The 22,904-nt window shown below is 39.0% G+C and overlaps 1 protein-coding gene and 2 pseudogenes across 1 annotated transcript; 1 reads left to right on the top strand and 2 right to left on the bottom strand.

The window, feature by feature from the left end:
• Positions 1–9,637: 9,637 nt before the first annotated feature.
• Positions 9,638–12,860, bottom strand: LOC107829273 (serine carboxypeptidase-like 50; annotated as a pseudogene).
• A 647-nt stretch (positions 12,861–13,507) lies between these two features.
• On the top strand, positions 13,508–14,750 carry LOC142178600 (uncharacterized). The gene is made up of 3 exons (XM_075248456.1): positions 13,508–13,698; positions 13,762–13,945; positions 14,139–14,750. Exons 1-3 carry the CDS (start codon positions 13,508–13,510, stop codon positions 14,748–14,750), a joined length of 987 nt encoding a protein of 328 aa, XP_075104557.1.
• Positions 14,751–19,017: 4,267 nt separating this feature from the next.
• Positions 19,018–22,034, bottom strand: LOC107829292 (serine carboxypeptidase-like 50; annotated as a pseudogene).
• Positions 22,035–22,904: the final 870 nt, after the last annotated feature.

Below are 22,904 nucleotides of genomic sequence, written 5' to 3'. Positions count from 1 at the left end.
CAAGCACTTACTCGAACAGGTATCTCCGGGCCTGTTTTGGGTGCAAATATTTCTTTACGGAGTCCCCGGCCGGAGGATAAACAAACAAAGAGAAAATGCTCATCCGCGGCTGGGGAAAAGAACACAAGGGCAATGACGGATGTCTCCGAATCGTCTCCGGTGGCGATGATGACTGGTCCTCCTTCTGGGCCGGTCGTAGACACCGTGATGATTGATGATGATGAAGAAGTTGTTGATGAAGGAGCTTCTTTACACATAAGGCAACGATCTTCATCATCTCAACAAGATGCTCAACTTGTTGAGATAGTTGCACCAACTGAAGACAACGTCTCAGCACTTTGGAGAGAATCTGATTTAGTAGAATATGCCAACTCCTGCTTTCGGACCCCAATTACTGTAACCGGTGCTGCGAGGTTGAGTATCTGGTCCCTGTCATCTTTGGTTGGCGAGCATCAAACAACCAACACTGCATTAGATGCAGCTGCTTCTCACTCTTCAACTCCATCTCCACCTTCACCAACACCAGCAATTGCTACATCATTTTCATCTTCATCCACTCTTCCACCAGCAGTTGCTATATCACATCCATCGGCTGCACCTGACCGTGAAGAAGGTTTTCATCTTCCATAGTCCTCAGTTCATGGGAATTTGGGGCAAAATTATGCCGCCCCTTCTGAAGATCCACAAAAGAAGAGGAACGTTACTCTTTCAGTCTTTACCGGGTGCAACTTGTTGTCCCGGCCGGTGGAGCTTGCTAATTATTTAAAGCCTTTGGCTTCAGAAAAGGAATGGGAAAAGATTCAGGCACTCTCAGAGGAGTGCTTGTTGAACAATGCCATGCACAATGCCGTAGTCGTACGTTCCTTCCTTCCAATGTTATTTCTTTTACTTTGAACGAATCTATTCTAAATTTTACCTTTTCTTATTTTATAGGCCAACTTTCTTGCTTCTGAGGGCCTTCAAAGGTTGATTCGTGAGAAGGAAGAAGTTACCTCTGAATGGGGTCAGCTTTTGGCGGAACGGGACCAGATTGTTCTCCACCTCATGAAACTGGAAACTAGAGTTGATGATGCCATTGTTTTGGAGGTCGTTTGCAGCAAAGCGAGTAAGAAGTGATAACCCTCAGCCAAGAAATTGGACCGTTGAGGGTTAGATTTGATGAGGCCAAAGCCAAATGGGCAGAAGTCCAGAGCGTCGTTCTTGCTGCAACCGACCGTGAGGTTGCCTCTGCTAAAAGAGTGATTAACTTGGAATCAGCCTTGAACTCCAAAAGTGAAGAGCTTGTTGCCCATGGAGGCAAAACATGCTCAGCTGGAAGAGAAGTACAGGAAAACTATCGAGCATAATAGGCTCTTTAGTTCAACTGTCTGTAAGCTCGATATCAGCCTCTAATCTGCTAGATTCACCCGGGAAAACCTTTCCGCCAAGGTCACTCAACTAAAATAAGAACTTAAGCACCGAGCGGCTTCCCTTATTGTTGAAAAAACTTATTCCATGTATAGCATGAGGAGAAAAACCTTGGAAGAAGCCAAAGCTAGTATCATTGATGTTGATGCCGAGATTGCTAAGGCCCGAGAGCTTGAGTTGGCTACAAAAAATGGACTCCCGGCGCAGTCTGATGCTCCAGGTTCTTACGATTCTGATTCCGAGTTTTCGAAAACTGAAGAAGGATCGAAAGGCGATGAGTCCAAAGGCCAAACTAGGGAAAGCGCTGAGCCATCGGCGGAACCAATTACTCTTTCCGGCAATGCGGATACTTCTCTTCCTCATGGTCCTGGAGACGTTGCAGTTTAGCTTTTCCTTTATTTTCTCATTTTGTACTTATAACGTTTTGGCCCGTTCTTATGGATAAAGACATACTTTTTGTTCAAATATCATTTGAGTCTTACTTTCATTTGAGTATCCATGCAAGCTTTTAACTTTTGCATTTGCTCAAGTATTCCACACATGTTGTTCAATTTGCGCTTTACTATGTGTAATCTCGGATGCCTTTTCTTCGAAGCATTTCGGTTCTGAGTATTATCCCTTTTACGTGATGGTTTTCATGAATCTTTGCGCAAGTTTCCCTTTTACATGAGGGTTTCTATGAATATTTGCGCAAGTCTACTTTTTGTGTCCTTTTCATATGTGACTTTGGGTGTATTTTTCCCGATGACATTTTGGATTTCGGGCATTGATTCTTCCGGAACCAACCCTTTAACGTGAGGATTTTTATAAGAGAGGACCCTCTTATGTTTACGGTGCTCTTGAAGAGGACATCTCCTGTTCATTACGGTACTAACATTTGAAGTACTTGTTTAACTTTCAAACGACAAAATCAGCCTATCGCTCAGACTAGAAATAAGATAAAAGCAAAATGATTTCATTTTATTCCTTCTATTTTCAGAAATTACATAAGCATTTTGCTATGCAGAAAAGAAATCGCCATTACTTGTGGCTATCTTGTACAACTTGTTTTTACGGGGTTGGCTGCACAGTCCCCAGTCCCGATGATGCATTTTGTTTCCAGATTTTCATTCCTGGTTGACGTAGCAGCCATTGTTTCCGTATCCTCATATCATACCCCCCAGTGTTTGAATGCGAAAAATGCAAATTGGAATACTGAAAGTCTTGTATCCTCGAAGTTCCAAGTTGACTAGCATTGCTTCGTTATTCGATTCTCCATTTTTCTGAGAATATCTCAAAGTGGGTTCGCCCACTTCAATAGGGATTAATGCTTCAACACCGTATACGAGGAAAAAAATGAGTTTCTCCTGTACTTGATTTGGCCATTGTTCGGTAGGCCCATAGAACTCCGGGCAACTCTTCGGGCCATTTGCCTTTTGCTGCTTCTAGCATTTTCTTGAGGTTTTGAATGATTACTTTGTTTTTTGACTCCACTTGACCTTTTGCGCTCCGATGATAAGGCGAAGATATGATTCTCTTTATTTTCAAGTCTTCGAGGAACTTTGTAACTTTTGCACCGATAAACTGTGGCCCATTATTGCATGCTATCTCTTTTGGTATTCCGATCCTGCAAATTATATTTTCCCACAGGAAATCGACCACTTCGTATTCTCCGATCTTCTGATAAGAACCTGCTTCCACCCATTTAGAAAAATAATCAGTCAAAATTAAAAGAAACCTTACTTTCCGGGAGGCGATGGCAGCAGTACGACGATGTCCATCCCCCATTTCATGAATGGCCATGGGGACAGAACCGAATGTAAGGGTTCTACCGATCGATGTACAAGTGATGCGTAGCGTTGGCACTTATTATATTTTCGTACGAAATCTTTGGCGTCTTATTCCATGCGGGGCCAGTAATATCCTGCTCGTATCAATTTCAGCACCAAAGACTCTGCGCCTGAGTGATTGCCGTATATCCCTTCGTGGATTTCTCTCATGACATAGTCAGCTTCTGATGCTCCTAAACATCGGGCCAGCGGGCCTTGGAAAGATTTTCTATACAATTGGCCTTCCCTAAAGCTATAACGTGCAGCTTTAACGCTCGTGATGCTTTGGGATCGTCGGGCAACTTTCCATGCTCGAGGTAGTTGATTATTTCGTTTGTCCAGTCCCAGACCAGACTAGCCGAATTCACTTCATAGTAACCATTTGTATCAAGGACTGAACTCATTAGTTGTACCACCATTCCAGACTCTGATCCTTTATTTTTATTGTTGAACCTAAGTTTGCTAATGCACCCGCTTCTGCGTTATCCTCTATCGAGATATGAGTGATTGACCACTCACGGAATTGTCCCAAAAGAGCCTGGACCTTTATCACGTATTGCTGCATACGTTCTTCTTTGGTATCAAAGATCCCGTAAACCTGATTTACCACCAGTTGCGAGTCATATTTGATTTTGATAACCTCAGAATCAAATCCCCGGTCCAATTCGAGCCCTGCAATCAAAGCTTCATATTCTGCTTCATCGTTAGTTAAAGGAATTGTTCTGATAGGTTGCCTTAAGGTTTTCCCCGAAGGCATAATTAAAACTATTCAGAGCCCGGACCCTTTTATATTCGAGGCTCCATCCGTAAATAAGGTCCAAACCCCTAATGTCGATTCCGACACCATGACTGCCTCCTTGGTTGCCAAAGGTAGCAGTCCTGGACTAAAATTGGCCACCAAGTCAGCCAAGACTTGTGACTTAATTGCAATCCTCGGTTTATATTCTATGTCGAATTCACTCATTTCGACATCCCATTTGGCCAATCTGCCCAAGAGTTCGAGTTTATAAAAGATGTTCTGCAAAGGAAAAGTAGTCACCATAGATATTGGGTGGCATTGGAAATAAGGCCTCAACTTTCGAGCGGCGACTACGAGAGCTAATGCCAGTTTTTCCAAATATGGGTAGCGATTTTTGCTCCCGTTAAAATTTTGCTAACATAGTAAATAGGAAACTGCATACATTCGTCCTCTCGGACTAAAACCGCACTTCCCGCAACTTCTGAAGCCGCGAGGTAGATCAACAATGTTTTGCCTTCTTTTGGTTTCAAGAGCAATGGAGGGCTTGATAAGTACTTCTTCAGGTCCCTCAAAACCGACTGGCACTCCGACGTCCATTCGAAATTGTTCTTCTTTTTTAGCAATGTAAAGAAGCGATGACACTTTTCCGATGACAGGGAAATGAACTTGCTCAAGGCTGCTAACCTTCTTGTGAGTCTTTGGACTTCCTTCACGTTTGATAATTGATCATGGATATCGTATATGGCCTTGATTTTGTTGGGGTTTACCTCAATTCCCCTTTGTGAGACCAGAAACCCTAGGAACTTATCGGAGTTGACCCTGAATGCGCACTTTTCGGGGTTGAGTTTCATGTTATGCTTCCTCAGGATATCGAATAATTCTTGCAAATGCTTAAGGTGGTCACCTGCATTCAAAGATTTAATGAGCATATCGTTTATATAAACTTTCATGGTTTTTCCTATTTGCTTTTCAAATATTTTATTTACGAGCCGTTGATAAGTGGCTCCGACGTTTTTCAATCCGAAAGGCATTACATTGTAACAATATTTACCGAAATTTATTATAAACGAAGTCTTGTCCTGATCTCTCGTGTTCATATTAATTTGGTTGTACCAGGAATAAGCATCAAGGAAACTCATTAACTCGTGCCCGGACGTGGCATCGATCATTTGATCGATATTTGGCAGTGGAAACGAATCTTTCGGGCATGCCTTATTAAGATCTGTATAGTCTACACACATCGGAAATTTATTGTTCTTCTTAGGAACTAATATTACATTGGCTAGCCAGTCTGGATATCTTACCTCTCTAACCAAACCAATTTTAAGAAAACGAGTTACCTCTTATTTGACGAATTTATTCCTGGCCTTGATAATAGGGTGCTTCTTCTATCGTATCGGTGGTACGTTGGGATCCAAACTCAGCTTGTGTATGGCTATTTCCATCGGGATACCTGTCATATCCTCGTGCAACCATGCAAAATAATCAACGTTAATTTTAAGGAATTCAATAAAAACAGACTTGAGCTCGGGGTGCAGTCCTATTCCCAAGCGAAAATTTCTTTCTAAGAATTCTTCAAATAATGATACTTGTTCTAGTTCCTCTGTCGTGGATTTCGTTACGTCCGTTTCTTCCGGTACTTGGAAATATCTCGGCACCTGATATTGTTCTGACGATTTTGTCTCTGGGATAACCTCTTCTAACTCGGGAGTAGGCATCAGTTCCTGTAATTGCTTTGCCGTGCGCTCCTTCCCTTTGCTACTGGAAACTAAGATTGCTTTCATCTTCCATGTTGCCGGTTGGTCACCTCTTATCTGCTTGATTCCTTTCGGCATTCTAAACTTCAGTAGTGATACGTCGAAGGTATGGCTTTCATTTGTGTAGCCATGGCCTCCCCAAGATAATGTTGTATCCCATATCACCATTCACTACTTCGAAGAGAATTGTTTTCATTACTTCTTCAACGTTCGTGGGCAGCAGGATCTCTCCCCGGGTCGTCACACTCGCAAGGTTGAATCCTGCGAGGAGTTTTGTTGCCGGAATAATGCTTTTGGCGAGTTTAGCTTGTTCCAATACCCTCTATTGTATGATATTAGTCGAACTTCCTGGATCCACTATAACATGCTTAATTTTAAAATCTAACACATTTAAAGAGATTACCAGTGCATCATTGTGTGGTAACAGTAATCCGTCTGCGTCCTCCTCCGTGAAAGTGATATCATCCTCCCAGAGTTTTTTGCTGTGAGTTATCGACATTTTAGTCTTCTTTGCCACCGAAAAGGTGACCCCATTAATTTCATTCCCCCCAAAGATTATGTTGATCATCTGGCGTAGAGTTTCTTCTCCTACTTTCAAAGATTCTGCGTTGTTGCGACCGTAATTGTTCTTAGATCGATCACTCAAGAATTCTCGGAGATGACCATTCTTTAATAGCGTTGCCACCTCATCCCGAAGATGTCGGCAGTCCCCTGTCCGGTGACCGTTCGTCCCGTGGTATTTGCACCATAAATTGGGATCCCTCTAGCTGGAATCAGATCTCATAGGTCTTGGGAATTGTGCTTCTTTAATATTCCTCATGGCTGACACCTGTTCCAATACACTAACATTGAAGTTATATTCTGATAACCGGGGGTAAGAAAGATCTCGAGACCCCGACGTTTGTTTATCTTGAAGTGATCTATTATTTCGACCACGGTAGTCCCCCCATCAATGGTGAACTTGTTTGTTGCTCGAAAATTTCTGCCACGGCCTTCGGTATGCTCGTAGGGCAAAAACTGACCCCTCGTAGTCCGCCTATCCGCGTCGTATTCATCCTTTGATTTTTCTTTGTTCTTCTCCCATCCTTTGGCTGATGATGTAAAACCGACCTGGTCATCTTCGATCCTTATCTTTGACTCGTATCGGTTGTGAATATCTGCCCAAGTTGTTTCTTGAAACTCAAGCAGGCTCTCCTTCAGCTTCCGGGAAGTGTATGAACTTCTCGGATTCAATCCTTTGTTGAATGATTCAGCTCCCCATTCATCCGGGACGCCCGGGAGCAACATTCTTTCTTTTTGGATGGTTGACAAACTCTCGTAACAATTACGATTCTCCTTGTGTGATTCTGAATATGCCGGCCTTCCAGGCTTGTACCTTTCTAGCCCCGGCATGAGATTTAATGAAAGAATCCGCAAGTATCTCAAAGAAATCTATGGAATGCTCGGGCAATAATGAATACCATGTTAGGGCTCCCCTCGTGAGGGTTTCACTGAATTTCTTTAGCAACACAAATTCAATTTCGCGAGGAGCTAGATCGTTTCCTTTCACCACCATTGTGTAAGTGGTAATATGTTCCTATGGGTCTGAAGTTCCATCATACTTTGGAACTTCAGGCATTTTGAAACGCTTCGGGATCAGTACTAGTGCTACACTTGGCTTGTACGGTAATTGAACATACTTCTTCGAGTTCCGGCCTTTCAATACTAGTGGTGCACCCGGAATTTGATCCATGCAGGCGTTCACTTCCCTCATGAACCATAAAAGCTCATCTTTGAATGAATCGTTCTCGTTATTAAGACCTGATCTGCTCCCCCCAGGCATATCGAAGCCAACTTCACTCATGGGAGTGTTGTTATCGATTCTCTATGTTGTTTGGTCTGCAGGAACAACGGGAGGAATCGGTTCGCGCCTTTTCGCGTTATTCAAAGCACCTGATAGCGCCTGCTTCAGTTCCGTCATAACATGATTCTGCCGAGTGAGATGACCTAGAATGATTGCTTATTGCTCTTGCAGGATCCTCACAGCATGCTCTACTTACTCCTCGTCAGCATCATCGAGAGTTCCCCTCATTGCGGGTGTCACTGATTGGTCCTCGAAATGAGGTTGATCCCCTCGAATTTCAGGGTTGTGTGCATCGTTAACCATGTTGTCTGCCATTTTTTGCGATTTTTTCTAAGATAAAAATAGTCAAAACACGTTAGTAAAAAGGCAAGGATCAATTAAATTGCACGACTGTCTAGGCCCCGCGGTGAACGCCAAATTATTTACCCGTAAAATGATACAGTTAAATTTATATGTGGTTTCTAGACAAGTGAACTAATTTGATCATGAAATAATATAATAATTAAAGAAATACACAATACTTAGCCTTAGAAAGTAGATGAAACAACAAAGACGACGATTCCGTGAATATGATTCCCGAATACAGCAATGATGAGATCTAAAAGCAAGAAAGTAAAATTGTACAAAACTTTATATAGAACATAATATATGTTCTTGCCAGAAAATTCGTGTCATTTTACAGTGGTAACTGAGCTCACTATTTATAGTTACGCCTAGAATAAAAGGTCCTAGGATCATGCCCCCTTTAATGGCAATTATGAGGGTCATTGATTGAGATGTAACATTGAGTATAAATGCCAAATTCTCTGTAACGGACCGTCGCTCTTAATGTTGTGGAATATTCCTTAGTAAATGCTACCGGTCGCAAAGCTTTTAATATACTTTTATGAACGTTATCCGTTCCGGTGACAAGTGTAGTGGCTGCGTTCGGTCCTCAACCATCCCATCTTGGATTACATGTGTCCTCCTTTTAGTCAGCCACGTGTCATATCATATTTTACCCTATACAGGGGGTGGTTTAGAAAAACGAAAAAACAGAAAATTAAAAATATAAAAAAATAATTTTTTTTTTGTGTGTGAGGGGGAGGAGTGGGGTTTTGGGGGGTGGGGGTGGATGTCATAGAAAAACGAAAAAAACAGAAAATTGAAGTTGGAGGGGATTGGGGTTAGATGTGAAAGTAGGTGGAGTTTTTAGAAAATGTTTTCCTAACTTTTTTCAGGGAAGTCATTTTCCTCCAATTTCAGTAAAATATGATATCTAGAAAAACATTTTTCAAACTATTTTTTGCAACAAAATAGTAAAAAATGGGAAAATATTTCATACCAAACACACCCTAAATGCAATGGGCTCAAGTCCACTCACATATGACATAACCATAAAAGCCCATCCCAACATTTTTCTCTCCAAACGCCATTACATTTTATTTATCATTTTCGCTTTTCTTTTACTTTTCTTTTAACTTTTGAAGAATTAGTTTGTTAATGTTAAATTGGTAACAGATATTTTTGATTAAAATGGGAGCAGAAAATTAAAAGAAAAAACTATTAAATGGTTGTGGATACATTATATTTTTTTCCAACCGTTCTTAAAAGCTGTAATGTTGATCTTATTAAGAAATTAAATATTCTACTTTCTAAATGCATAATTGCTATTGGTTTTGCAAATAATTTTGGAATGACGATAAATTGTCAACATGGCGATGGACTATATATTTTTTGCCAGAGTATTAAAATAATTTTATAGTACAAACAGAATTTCTTTTTGTGTCCCCCGAACTACAAATTACTCCTTAATATATCTTCTCCTAAAGAAAATTGTACTCGATAAATGATTTAGGCAAATAAAATTACTCTTAATCAATTTGGCCCAATAGAATAAACAAAGGAAAATGAAGTACTAACAAGGACAGTTGAAATAATACAGAAAAAGAAACACAAAAGACACATGAACCTGTAATCCCAATTGCGTTAATTCAAGAAATATCAAAATGAAATGAAGGAGCTAATGAGATATGATCATGAGAATAAGATAAATGATTAATGAAATCAAAAGAACACAATGAAATTACGTTTTTAACGCTTTGCATCCCTGAAATAGGAATATACCAATACACACTATGATCTCTTACAAGTTACTATAACAAATTCCTATATTGCTCGGACTCTCCGAAAATGTCACCTAGTATATTTTGGATCCGACACACGAGCATCAACATTTTGAAGAGTTCGCACAGTATAGAGAAATACCATGTTAGATCTTAAAGCACTTCAACCAAAGTAGTAGACAAGTTCTCAATTTGATCATTAGCAAAATGACCCTTTTCAAGAACCCAATCTTCAATCATGGCTTGAGAATTCAATGGCTGATCATGAGGAACCAAATGCCCAGCACCTAATACCACAACATGGCTTACTCTCCCCCATGTTTGCACATACCCTGCTAGCTCACCATTTACTCTCCATTTTTTTCTATCTTCTTCCAAGAACTTGTCAATTCCCTCCCACTTCATTCTCGTCACTCAAGCCTCAAATCCAACTGCCCTTCACACAACAAAACTTTGATATTCTTGACAAGATACTCCACCATGTACTTCACACTTTTCATCAAATCTTCATGTAATGCTTCCCCCACCACCTTACTGCACACCTCGAAAATCATAGTTTCGTTCACTCCTAACGCCTTTTTATGTCGACGTTGTTCAAAAACTTGACTACCAGTTGGTTTTGGTATGGCTTTTGCCTTCTGATATTATACAAAGTTGCCATTCCAGTCATGTTTTGTAATATGTTCAAGACTTTACTTCTAGCATTTGTTTCTTCACTCCAACTGCCATTCTGTGCCAATGAAATGGCCTTTGCTTGAAGTGACTCTAATTCGCTCTTTCGCTTGTCATTAATTAATCCAATGTAATATGCATTTGCAGCATGAGTGGCCACTTGGCTAACTGGATCAGTTAGGCCTCATTTGTTTGCACTTAATGGAATCATTCAGATCTCAAATATTAAGTGCGTTTGTTTTTAAATTTTGAATCTTAATTATTCAGATCTTAATCAAAAGTGTGTTTATTATTTTTTAATTCACAACCACTTAATGAGTTTGAATAGGTCTGCATGATTAAGATCCATAACAGAGACTTAATTTCATTAAGATGCTATCATCCATATTCATTATTAATTGTCACCACTGCCTACCATTATCAACTACCACCATGCCACCACCACCACCATCATCATCCTCAATCATAGCCACCACCATAATCGACTACCAACACCCGCCATTCGCACCACTCCCACCACTATCATTCTCAACCACAAACAACACTCATCCACCTCAACTACTACAACTAACCACCCCATCACCATCAATAACCATAACCAATATTGCCCATCGTTATAAACTACCACCCACCTACCACCACCTTCCTCAATCATAACTACTACCACCACCCTCAATTATTAACTATCACCACTGACCACCACCATCCTCAATCATAATCACCACTAGCTACTACCCTGAACCACCACTATCAAACAAACCTACCACCAACCACCGCCTCTAGTCGACATTCTCAAGCACTACCGTTATCCATCACCACCAGCAACTACTATATTTTAAAATATATATAGAATATTAGATTAATTATTATTTCATTTGAATTTTATATTTATTAATAAATTTTATACATTCGCCTTACCAAATTCACCTTACTATGAACAGACAAGTGAGCATTTTTTTTTCAACACATGATATCCAATTGCTGGAACATATTTGCCAACATAAATCTCACCCGTGATATAATTAGGCCGATTCTTAAATGACGCATTTAGCTCGAGAAACTGCTTGATCGCGATATATAGGTGTTTAGCCACATCTTTTTGGTTCCTCGGGATTTATTCAGGTGTTGAAGCAATGCTAAATCCAACACCAATGGAATTATCAAGAAAAAGGAGGCCAAAAATCCGATTCCAAGATGTAAGATTAGGCTTGAGTGAGATATGTTTGACGTTTTGCCCGTGAGAAGATGTCGCGCACCAAGGGCCTAGCTCATAGAAGTTGCCAAGTATAAAGGAGCATCTAGGGCCACCTTGGAGCCAAATGAGAATTGGCGTTTTAGGGAGCTGTATGGTAAGATTTCGGGCTTCATAGAAGGTGTAGAAAATGGCGGAGTTGGTGGTGGAATTGACGATGAGGTAGCCGGACTTGGTTGGGAGATCTTCTTTGGGAGTAGAAGAGATGCATAGGTTGATGAATTGATTAGGAAGTAGTTGAAGATGAGAAAGAAGAGGAGCTTGAGGAAAATGACGGAGTTGGTGGTGGAATTGACGATGAGATAGCCGGACTTGGTTGGGAGATCTTCTTTGGGAGTGGAAGAGATGCATAGGTTGGCGAATTGATTAGGAAGTAGTTGAAGATGAGAAAGAAGAGGAGCTTGAGGAAGCTGGGATTGTTTCTGGTGCTACTTTTTTTGAATCCATCTATGGGAAATCTTGATGGAATGAGCACTAATGCACTGAGCAAAGAAAGATTCCTGTGGGAAAGGTTCCAAAATAGAAAAAAGAAAAGAAAAGGTATAACAACTTAAAAGATAGTTTATATGAATTAAATATTGTGCTGGAGTTGAAGGGTACAGTGCCACTACATGGAGAAATTTTACACCATCTTAAGGTTGTGTTTTGAGTTATTTAGCAAGATTCCAAAAGCTCAGAACATAAGATGTCTATATTACAGTATTATTTTTCTTCTTTATAGATAAATTACCAACCCAATCATTAGCCAGTTTTTACCAGCTTTAGAGCAGTTTTTTCGGCATTCTGAAAGCTGGGAAAAAGGATGCGATAACATCTAATGAATTAAATGATACTTATCATGCGCATGCATATGAGGTTAAAATTTGACTATCACTCTAATGTTAATAAAATAATATGTTAACTGATTGAAGAAAATATAAAGAAAAGGTTACCGGAAAAAACTGAATTAGATGATGGCATTTATTCTGTTCATTCTTAAAAACAAAGAGAAGTGCTGCATTTTTTCATCTTGAGAACATTTTTACTTTCTCTTGGATTAGATAACCATAACATTGATTTTAGTCAAAAGGCCGATAGAGATGTTTTAAACTAGATAAACATTGTCTAAGTCATGAGCAACTATTACTCACTCAATTTTGAATAAAGTGTTGCGTTTTTATTAAGGGGTGTGAATGGTAAATGGAAGAGGCACCTCTTGGATTGCATCTCTTCATCTCTCTTTCATTAGGGTGTGAATGGAAAATGGAAGAGGCATCTCTTGGATTGCACCTCTTCATCTCACCCTTTCATTGTCTATAAATAGAGAGGTTTAGCCTCATTTTCCACAACTGAAAAATCTGAAATCTCTCCCCTCAATTTTCTGCATACTACATTGGTTATTCAAAAGCAAAACGTAAGCATTTTGTGTGATTTGCTCCGCCATTTGAGTTCGCTGAAATTCTGTGATTTGAAGTGCCGCTATCACAGAATAGTTATTCCGATCTATCCTGGGAGGAATTAATCCGCCACCTTGGATATTGTGAGGGGATTTAATTCCTTAAGGAAACACAAGAAACTTGTGGGCTCGGAATTTTCTCTGCTTTGTTTTTTCCTTAAATTAACATTTATTGATTTACTGGTTTTGAATACAGACAAATGACAATAAGCTTAAGGAATTTAAAATTTATTTCTATATTCATCTTACATTCTGTCTTGGGAGACTAAAATCTTATTGATTTTCTACTTCTATTTTTTCTACTCCCATTTGAGATTAAAGTCTTTGTGACTTTCTACTCAATCTGATATATAAAAACTCGGTTGCTTTTATTCAGTTTGAAGATATAAAAACTTCACCGAGATACTAATTCTGTTTGTCAATTTCCTTTACAGAAAAATAACAACAAGTGCGGAACAACAAAATAGTTCTGTTGGGACTACTGCTGCAATGACAACTACGTCTTCAAGTTGCACAACTCCTGCACCGGCGATGGCACCGACAGAAAAACCCGAAAAGTTTTTCGGTGTGGACTTTAAGCGTTGGCAGCAGAAAATGTTCTTCTACATGACCACACCCAGTTTACAGCGCTTTATCAACGACGACGTTCCAGTTCTGGGAGAAGAAACTCCTGAAAATGAGTGATTTGTGGTCACCGAGGCATGAAATCATTCTGACTTCTTATGCAAAAACTATATTTTAAGTTGCTTGGAAGACGGCTTGTACAATGTTTATAGCATCATGAAAACATCAAGAGAATTGTGGAATGCTCTTGAAAAGAAGTACAATACTGAAGATGCTGGACTAAAGAAGTTTGTGGCCGCCAAATTTTTGGATTTCAAAATGGTTGACGGTAAATCTGTCATAACGCAAGTCCAAGAATTGCAAGTTATTGTTCATGACCTCCTAGCTGAAGGTATAAACCGAGTCAATATTTTTATTCAAGATATTAATTATTTTACTAATTATAAATTTATGATTGAAGGTATAGTCATAAATGAAGCGTTTCAAGTTGCGCATTTATTGAAAAGCTGCCTCAGCTGTGGAAGGACTTTAAGAATTACTTGAAATATAAGTGCAGGAGATGACGCTTGAAGACCTTATTGTTCGTCTACAGCTTGAAGAGGACAACAAGGCTGCTGAGAAGAAGTCTCGTGGAAATTCAATAATTATGGGTGCAAATATTGTCGAGGAAGCTTCAACGAGCAAAAAGAGAAAGAAGTCGTCTGGTCCAAAGAATTACCCAAGCAAAAAGAAGTTCAAAGGTAATTGCCACAACTGTGGAATGGTTGGACATAAGGCTGCTGAATGTCGTGCACCAAAGAAGGACAAGAAGAAAATTCAAGCAAACATGATTGAGAAGAATGATAAAATAGACGATTTATGTGCCACGCTTTCGGAGTGCAACCTAGTCAGAAATCCTAGAGAACGGTGGATTGATTCGGGGGCAACTCGTCATGTTTGTGCTAACAAGGAGTTGTTTACTTCTTATGCTCCTGCTGGACCCAACGGGACAGTTTTTATGGCAAATTTCGCTACTACAAAAATTGAAGGAACGGGCAAGATAACTTTGAAGATGACTTCTGGCAAGATTGTGACTCTAAATGATGTCCTTCATGTTCTTGAAATGCGGAAGAATTTAGTATCGACATCACTTCTAGTCAAGAATGGCTTTAAGTGTGTTTTTGTTTGAGACAAAGTTGTAGTTAGTAAGATTGAAATGTATGTAGGAAAAGGCTACCTTACGCAGGGACTTTTCAAACTCAATGTAATTGCCATTGATATGAATAAAATTTCAGCTTCTTCTTACTTACTTGAGTCAAATAATTTATGGCATGAACGTTTAGGCCACGTCAACTTCAAAACTTTGCGAAAAATAATTAATTTGAAAGTATTGCCTAAGTTTGAATGCAATAACTCGAAATGTCAAATATGTGTGGAATCAAAGTATGTTAAACATCCTTATAAGTCAGTTGAAAGGAATTCAAATCCTTTAGACTTAATTCACACAGATATTTGCGACATTGAAGTCAATATCATCTCGCGTTGGGAAAAAGTATTTCATAACTCTTATTGACGATAGTACTAGATATTGCTATATTTACTTACTTAATAGTAAAGATGAAGCAATTGAGGTATTCAAGCTATACAAAAATGAAGTTGAAACGCAACTAAACAAAAAGATCAAAATGATAAGAAGTGATAGGGGTAGTGAATATAAATCTCCTTTTGAAGAAATATGATTGGAATATAGTATTATTCACCAAACAACTGCCCCTTACTCACCGCAATCTAATGGGATTGCAGAAAGAAAGAATAGAATATTAAAAGAGATGATGAATGCCTTATTGATAAGTTCGGGTTTACCCCAGAACTTGTGGGGGGAAGCTATTCTTACAGCGAATCAAATACTCAACCGAGTTCCCCATAAAAAAAACACAATCTATTCCATATGAAAAATGGAAAGGTTGGAAACCCAACTTAAAATATTTTAAAGTGTGGGGGTATTTGGCTAAAGTGCACATTCCTAAACCCAAAAGGGTGAAGATTGGACCGAAAACGGTTGATTACGTTTTCATAGGATATTCAAGAAATAGTAAAGCATATCGTTTTCTGGTTCATAAATCAGAAAATTCCCATATTCATATTAATACGGTAATCGAATCCGATAATGCTGAATTCTTTGAGAATATTTATCCGTATAAAAATGAATATGAGTCGTCTAGTAAAAAATCTAAGCGACCTCGAGAAGAAGAAAAGGAAAGTACGTTTAATGAGGAAAATCCAAGACGTAGTAAACGTCAAAGGACAACTACTTCCTTTGGATCAAATTTTCTGACATTTTTGTTGGAAAATGAGCCTCAAACGTTCAAAGAATCAATGTCTTCCTTGGAAGCACAATATTGGAAAGAGGCAGTCAATAGTGAGATAGGATCCATATTAAGTAACCATACTTGGGAATTGGTTGATCTTCCTCCGGGAAATAAACCTTTGGGTTCTAAATGGATTTTCAAAATAAAAATGAAAGCTGATGATACTATTGACAAATATAAGGTAAGATTAGTTGTTAAATGGTTTAGACAACGAGAAGGCCTTGATAACTTTGACACATACTCACCGGTAACAAGGATTACATCTATCTGGGAGTTAATAGCGTTAGCCGCCGTGTATGACCTTCAAATCCTAGATGAATGTAAAGACAACCTTCTTAAATGGAGATTTAGAGGAAGAAATCTATATGTAACAACCTGAAGGGTTTGTAGTTTCCGAAAAAAAAGAAGAAGGTGTGTCGACTTGTTAAGTCATTTTACGGACTAAAACAAGCACCAAAACAATGGCATGCGAAATTTGACCAAACAATGTTGTCAAATAGTTTCAAGATCATTGGGTGTGACAAATGTGTTTACATTAAGAATACTCCAAATCAAATAGTCATTGTTTGTTTATATGTGGATGATATGTTGATAATGAGTAACGACATCGCTAACATAAATGCTACTAAGCGCATGCTTACTAGTAAGTTTGATATGAAAGACTTAGGAGTAGCCGATTTAATTTTGGGAATTAAGATCCTTCAAACTCCTCAAGGTCTAGCTTTGTCTCAATCTCTTTATATTAAAATGGTACTTGAAAAGTTCAAATATTTGGACTTTAAAGAAGCAAAAACGCCAATTGATTAAAACCATTCTCTTGTAAAGAATAAAGGTCAAAGCAAGTCTCAATTGGAATATGCTCGAGTGTTGGGAAATTTGATGTACATTATGAATTGTACATGACCTGATATAGCTTGTGCGATAAGTAAGCTTAGTCGATACACAAGTAATCCCAACCAAGCTCATTGGATAGCAATGAAACGAGTTTTGGGATATTTGAAATATACCCAAGACTATGCATTGCATTACAATAATTATCCCGCAGCTACTGAGGGATATAGTGATGAAAATTGGATCACCGGATCAACGGAATCAAAATCCACAAGTGGATACGTGTTTACCATTGGTGGAGGAGCAGTGTCTTGGAAGTCGTCCAAACAGACATGCATCGCTCGCTCTACAATAGAGTCTGAGTTTATAGCTTTAGACAAGGCCGGTGAAGAAGCTGAATGGCTCCGGAATTTCTTAGGAGACATTCCATTTTGGCCCAAACCTGTGGCACCTGTATGCATACATTACGACAATCAAGCAACAATAGGAAGGGCTGGGAGCGTTATGTATAACAGGAAATCTCATCATATTCGACGAAGGCATGATACCGTTAGACAACTACTCTCTAGTGGAATTATCACAATTGACTATGTAAAGTCAAAAGATAATGTATCGGATCCGCTTACAAAAGGCTTACCTAGGGAGGTGGTTGAGAAGTCATCAAAGGGAATGGGACTATGGACGAGGACAAGTCACTGTGGCGGTAACTCTACCTAGAAGACTGGAGATCCCAAGATTTAGGTTCTAGGAGATCAAACAACTCATTAATGACGGTTCAACATTGTAAAATAAAATTTCTTTTTGGTCCATTCTCGTGATGAGACAATGTTCAGTACCAAGGATAAAACGTTAAGGCTTTTTAATAGTTTCTAAATTTGATACGGGGTATATCAAATAGTGTATCTACGGGATAATACGCTTAGGAATCACCTATGTAAGTGTGAAGTGTAAGCCGCTTCAAGGAGAATTCTGTAAGGCAGTTCTCTACACACTTATGAACCAGGTGGTGTTCATGGCTGAAACGAACACAACAATGAGAACCAAAGACGGTTAAGGGTTGATTGTGTGACTTATAGTTGTCTAGGTATATAACAAAGTTCGACGGTTCAAAGATATCAAATCTACCGATTGACCGAGTATATCCGACATAAGCTTACTGCGGAAAGTTCAAAGGAAAACCTACTTATCCAGATGCGATTAATCCTTAATTGCGAATCACACAGTATGTTCATGCATGTTTTTCCACATATGTCCATTACCCATTCATGTGGGGGATTGTTGCATTTTTATTAAGGGGTGTGAATGAGAAATGGAAGAGGCACCTCTTGGGTGTGAATGGGAAATGGAAGAGACACCTCTTGGATTACACTTCTTCATTTCACCCTTTCATGAGGTGTGAATGGGAAATGGAAGAGGCACCTCTTGGATTGCACCTCTTCATCTCACCCTTTCATTGTCTATAAATAGAGAGGCTTAGCCTCATTTTCCACAACTGAAAAATCTGAAATCTCTCCCCTTAATTTTTTGCATACTGCATTGGTTATTCAAAAGCAAAATGTAAGCATTTTGTGTGATTTGCTCCGCCATTTGAGTTCGCCCAAATTCTGTAATTTGAAGTGCCGCTATCACAGAATAGTTATTCTGTTTTATCATGGGAGGAATTAATCCGCAACCTTGGGCATTGTGAGAGGATTAAATTCCTTAAAAAAATATAAGAAACTTGTGGGGTCAGAATTTTCTCTGCTTTGTTTTTTCCTTAAACTAACGTTCTCGTTTTGAATACGGAAAAATGACAACATAAAGATGGTATAAAATTAAACAAGAAAGTACCTTAGCTTTATTTTCCTTGTTTTGTCTTTTATTTTATTTTGGTTAGGAGCAAAACTAAAGTTTTTGTTTGTTTGGTCTGGAGAAGAAGCAAAAGAAGTTGGGAAAGAGCACTATCCTATTAACTCTCTTTGACAACTTCAATAGAAGTAGCTAACACAAGAAAACTCTTCTCTGTAAGCCTCTTATTTCCTCTGAGGTGTTCTGTTGCTATGTTTTGGGATACAAAGTAGCAGATGAAGAAAGAATTACTGAGGGAGACAAGAAATACCAGTCAATGATCAAATTCACTTGTAGCTATCGGAATCTTTTCTTAAATCATATTCCTAGGAGTAAATTGGCAACCTTTGTGTACATGGCACATATCCAACTAGTCAAAAAATTGAATATTCAGAGTACAACCGCCGAATAGCATATAGAACAAAGAACTCATAGTACATTCCTCAAAGTAGTTGGCTTTTGCTTAATCTGATCAGTGGCAAATAGTCCCCTTTCTGATATTCAATCTTCAATCATTATCTGAGAATTCACTGCCTGATCAGTAGCTACAAGATGTCCAGCATTTGACACAAAAACATGGCTTAAACTCCCCCATTTTTGCACATATCCAGCTAACTCTTCATTCACTCTCCAAACCTTACGTTTCGCCTCCAAAAACTTGCCAATTCCTTCCCACTTCATCTTCTTCATCCACGCCTCAGTCGACACCACTTTGTCTTGAAAATCACACTGCCCCTGGTACAACAACACTCTAGTGTTCTTAACCAAGAATTCGACCATGTATTTCACACTCTTCATCATATCATCATGCAACACATTGCCTACCAACTCACTACACTCGTCGAAAACTATCGTTTCCTTTGCTTTTAAAACCTTCTTAAAATCTACATTGCTTAGAAATTTTACTACCAATTCATCTTCATATGGTTTGAGCCTCCTAAAGTCATGTATATCCGCGAGTCCTGTCATGTTCACCAATGTCCTCAAGACCCTTGATCTAGCTTCCGTCGCCTCACTCCACTTATCATTTTTGGTTAGCATAATAGCCTCATCTTGAAGTTTCTCCAATTGTGTCTTTTCCTTTTCATTGATCAAACTAGAATAGTAAGCATTCAGAGCATGAGTCCCCACTTGAGTTACTGGATCAGTCAGTCCATTTCCAATGGCAATACCAGCTAAATTCACCCGGCTTGATTCAGGCAAACGCGCATTCCTTTTAAGTGTATAATATCCAAATGCTGGTACATATTTGCCAGCATAACTCTCACCAGTGAAGTAAATAGGCCAAGTTTTGAACGACCGATCCAGCGAAAGAAATTTCCTTGTTGCTACAAAAAGGTGTTTGGCAACGTCATTTTGGTTCCTAGGAATCTCTTCTGGACTTGCAGCAATGCTAAATCCAGTTCCTATAGGATTATCAAGAAACAGGAGGCCAAAAATCCGATTCCAAGAGCCCGGATTGGGCTCAAGTGAAATGTGTTCGATGTTATGTCTCAGAGAAGAGGACACACGCCAAGGGCCAAGCTCGTAAAAGTTTCCGAGCATGGAAGAGTAGCCAGGACCACCTTGGAGCCATATAACAATTGGGGTTTGAGAAAGAGGGTTGATAGGCTTCTGAGCTTCATAGTAAGTGTAGAAAATGGCGGAGCCGGTGGTCGAGTTGACAGTGAGGTAGCCAGAGTTGGTAGGGAGGGCTTCTTTAGGAAATGCGGAAAGAAAGAATAGAACGTTAAAAGAGATGATGAATGCCTTATTGATAAGTTCGGGTTTACCCCAGAACTTGTGGGGGGAAGCTATTCTTACAGCAAATCAAATACTCAACCGAGTTCCCCATAACAAAACACAATCTATTCCATATGAAAAATGGAAAGGTAGGAAACCCAACTTAAAATATTTTAAAGTGTGGGGGTGTTTGGCTAAAGTGCACATTCCTATACCCAAAAGGGTGAAGATTGGACCTAAAACGGTTGATTACGTTTTCATAGGATATTCAAGAAATAGTAAAGCATATCGTTTTCTGGTTCATAAATCAGAAAATCCCGACATTCATATTAATACGGTAATCGAATCCGATAATGCTGAATTCTTTGAGAATATTTATCCATATAAAAATGAATATGAGTCGTCGAGTAAAAAATCTAAGCGACCTCGAGAAGAAGAAAAGGAAAGTACGTTTAATGAGGAAAATCCAAGACGTAGTAAACGTCAAAGGACAACTACTTCCTTTGGATCAAATTTTCTGACATTTTTGTTGGAAAATGAGCCTCAAACGTTCAAAGAATCAATGTCTTCCTCGGAAGCACAATATTGGAAAGAGGCAGTCAATAGTGAGATATGATCCATATTAAGTAACCAAACTTAGGAATTGGTTGATCTTTCTCCGGGAAATAAACCTTTGGGTTCTAAATGGATTTTCAAAATAAAAATAAAAGCTGATGATACTATTGACAAATATAAGGTAAGATTAGTTGTTAAATGGTTTAGACAACGAGAAGGTCTTGATAACTTTGATACATACTCACCGGTAACAAGGATTACATCTATCTGGGAGTTAATAGCGTTAGCCGCCGTGTATGACCTTCAAATCCTAGATGAATGTAAAGACAACCTTCTTAAATGGAGATTTAGAGGAAGAAATCTATATGTAACAACCTGAAGGGTTTGTAGTTTCCGAAAAAAAAGAAGAAGGTGTGTCGACTTGTTAAGTCATTTTACGGACTAAAACAAGCACCAAAACAATGGCATGCGAAATTTGACCAAACAATGTTGTCAAATGGTTTCAAGATCATTGGGTGTGACAAATGTGTTTACATTAAGAATACTCCAAATCAAATAGTCATTGTTTGTTTATATGTGGATGATATGTTGATAATGAGTAACGACATCGCTAACATAAATGCTACTAAGCGCATGCTTACTAGTAAGTTTGATATGAAAGACTTAGGAGTAGCCGATTTAATTTTGGGAATTAAGATCCTTCAAACTCCTCAAGGTCTAGCTTTGTCTCAATCTCTTTATATTAAAATGGTACTTGAAAAGTTCAAATATTTGGACTTTAAAGAAGCAAAAACGCCAATTGATTAAAACCATTCTCTTGTAAAGAATAAAGGTCAAAGCAAGTCTCAATTGGAATATGCTCGAGTGTTGGGAAATTTGATGTACATTATGAATTGTACATGACCTGATATAGCTTGTGCGATAAGTAAGCTTAGTCGATACACAAGTAATCCCAACCAAGCTCATTGGATAGCAATGAAACGAGTTTTGGGATATTTGAAATATACCCAAGACTATGCATTGCATTACAATAATTATCCCGCAGCTGCTGAGGGATATAGTGATAAAAATTGGATCACCGGATCAACGGAATCAAAATCCACAAGTGGATACGTGTTTACCATTGGTGGAGGAGCAGTGTCTTGGAAGTCGTCCAAACAGACATGCATCGCTCGCTCTACAATAGAGTCTGAGTTTATAGCTTTAGACAAGGCCGGTGAAGAAGCTGAATGGCTCCGGAATTTCTTAGGAGACATTCCATTTTGGCCCAAACCTGTGGCACCTGTATGCATACATTACGACAATCAAGCAAAAATAGGAAGGGCTGGGAGCGTTATGTATAACAGGAAATCTCATCATATTCGACGAAGGCATGATACCGTTAGACAACTACTCTCTAGTGGAATTATCACAATTGACTATGTAAAGTCAAAAGATAATGTATCGGATCCGCTTACAAAAAGCTTACCTAGGGAGGTGGTTGAGAAGTCATCAAAGGGAATGGGACTATGGACGAGGACAAGTCACTGTGGTGGTAACTCTACCTAGAAGACTGGAGATCCCAAGATTTAGGTTCTAGGAGATCAAACAAAGTCATTAATGACGGTTCAATATTGTAAAATAAAATTTCTTTTTGGTCCATTCTCGTGATGAGACAATGTTCAGTACCAAGGATAAAACGTTAAGGCTTTTTAATAGTTTCTAAATTTGATACGGGGTATATCAAATAGTGTATCTACGGGATAACACGCTTAGGAATCACCTATGTAAGTGTGAAGTGTAAGCCGCTTCAAGGAGAATTCTGTAAGGCAGTTCTCTACACACTTATGAACCAGGTGGTGTTCATGGCTGAAACGAACACAACAATGAGGACCAAAGACGGTTAAGGGTTGATTGTGTGACTTATAGTTGTCTAGGTATATAACAAAGTTCGACGGTTCAAAGATATCAAATCTACCGATTGACCGAGTATATCCGACATAAGCTCACTGCGGAAAGTTCAAAGGAAAACCTACTTATCCAGATGCGATTAATCCTTA

This window comes from Nicotiana tabacum, chromosome 24 (assembly GCF_000715075.1).
Source record: "Nicotiana tabacum cultivar K326 chromosome 24, ASM71507v2, whole genome shotgun sequence".
Taxonomy (NCBI): Eukaryota; Viridiplantae; Streptophyta; class Magnoliopsida; order Solanales; family Solanaceae; genus Nicotiana; species Nicotiana tabacum.
Note: the sequence above shows the minus strand (reverse complement) of the source record. Positions and strands in the feature narration are given on the sequence as shown.

Excerpts from the sequence above, each read along its gene's own strand:
- LOC142178600 (XM_075248456.1), top strand. The coding sequence starts at position 13,508 with ATGACAACTACGTCTTCAAGTTGCACAACTCCTGCACCGGCGATGGCA. Across the intron at positions 13,699-13,761 it reads GAAGAAACTCCTGAAAATGA|TTGCTTGGAAGACGGCTTGT; the intron begins GTGATTTGTGGT and ends CTATATTTTAAG. Across the intron at positions 13,946-14,138 it reads CGCAAGTCCAAGAATTGCAA|GAGATGACGCTTGAAGACCT; the intron begins GTTATTGTTCAT and ends ATATAAGTGCAG.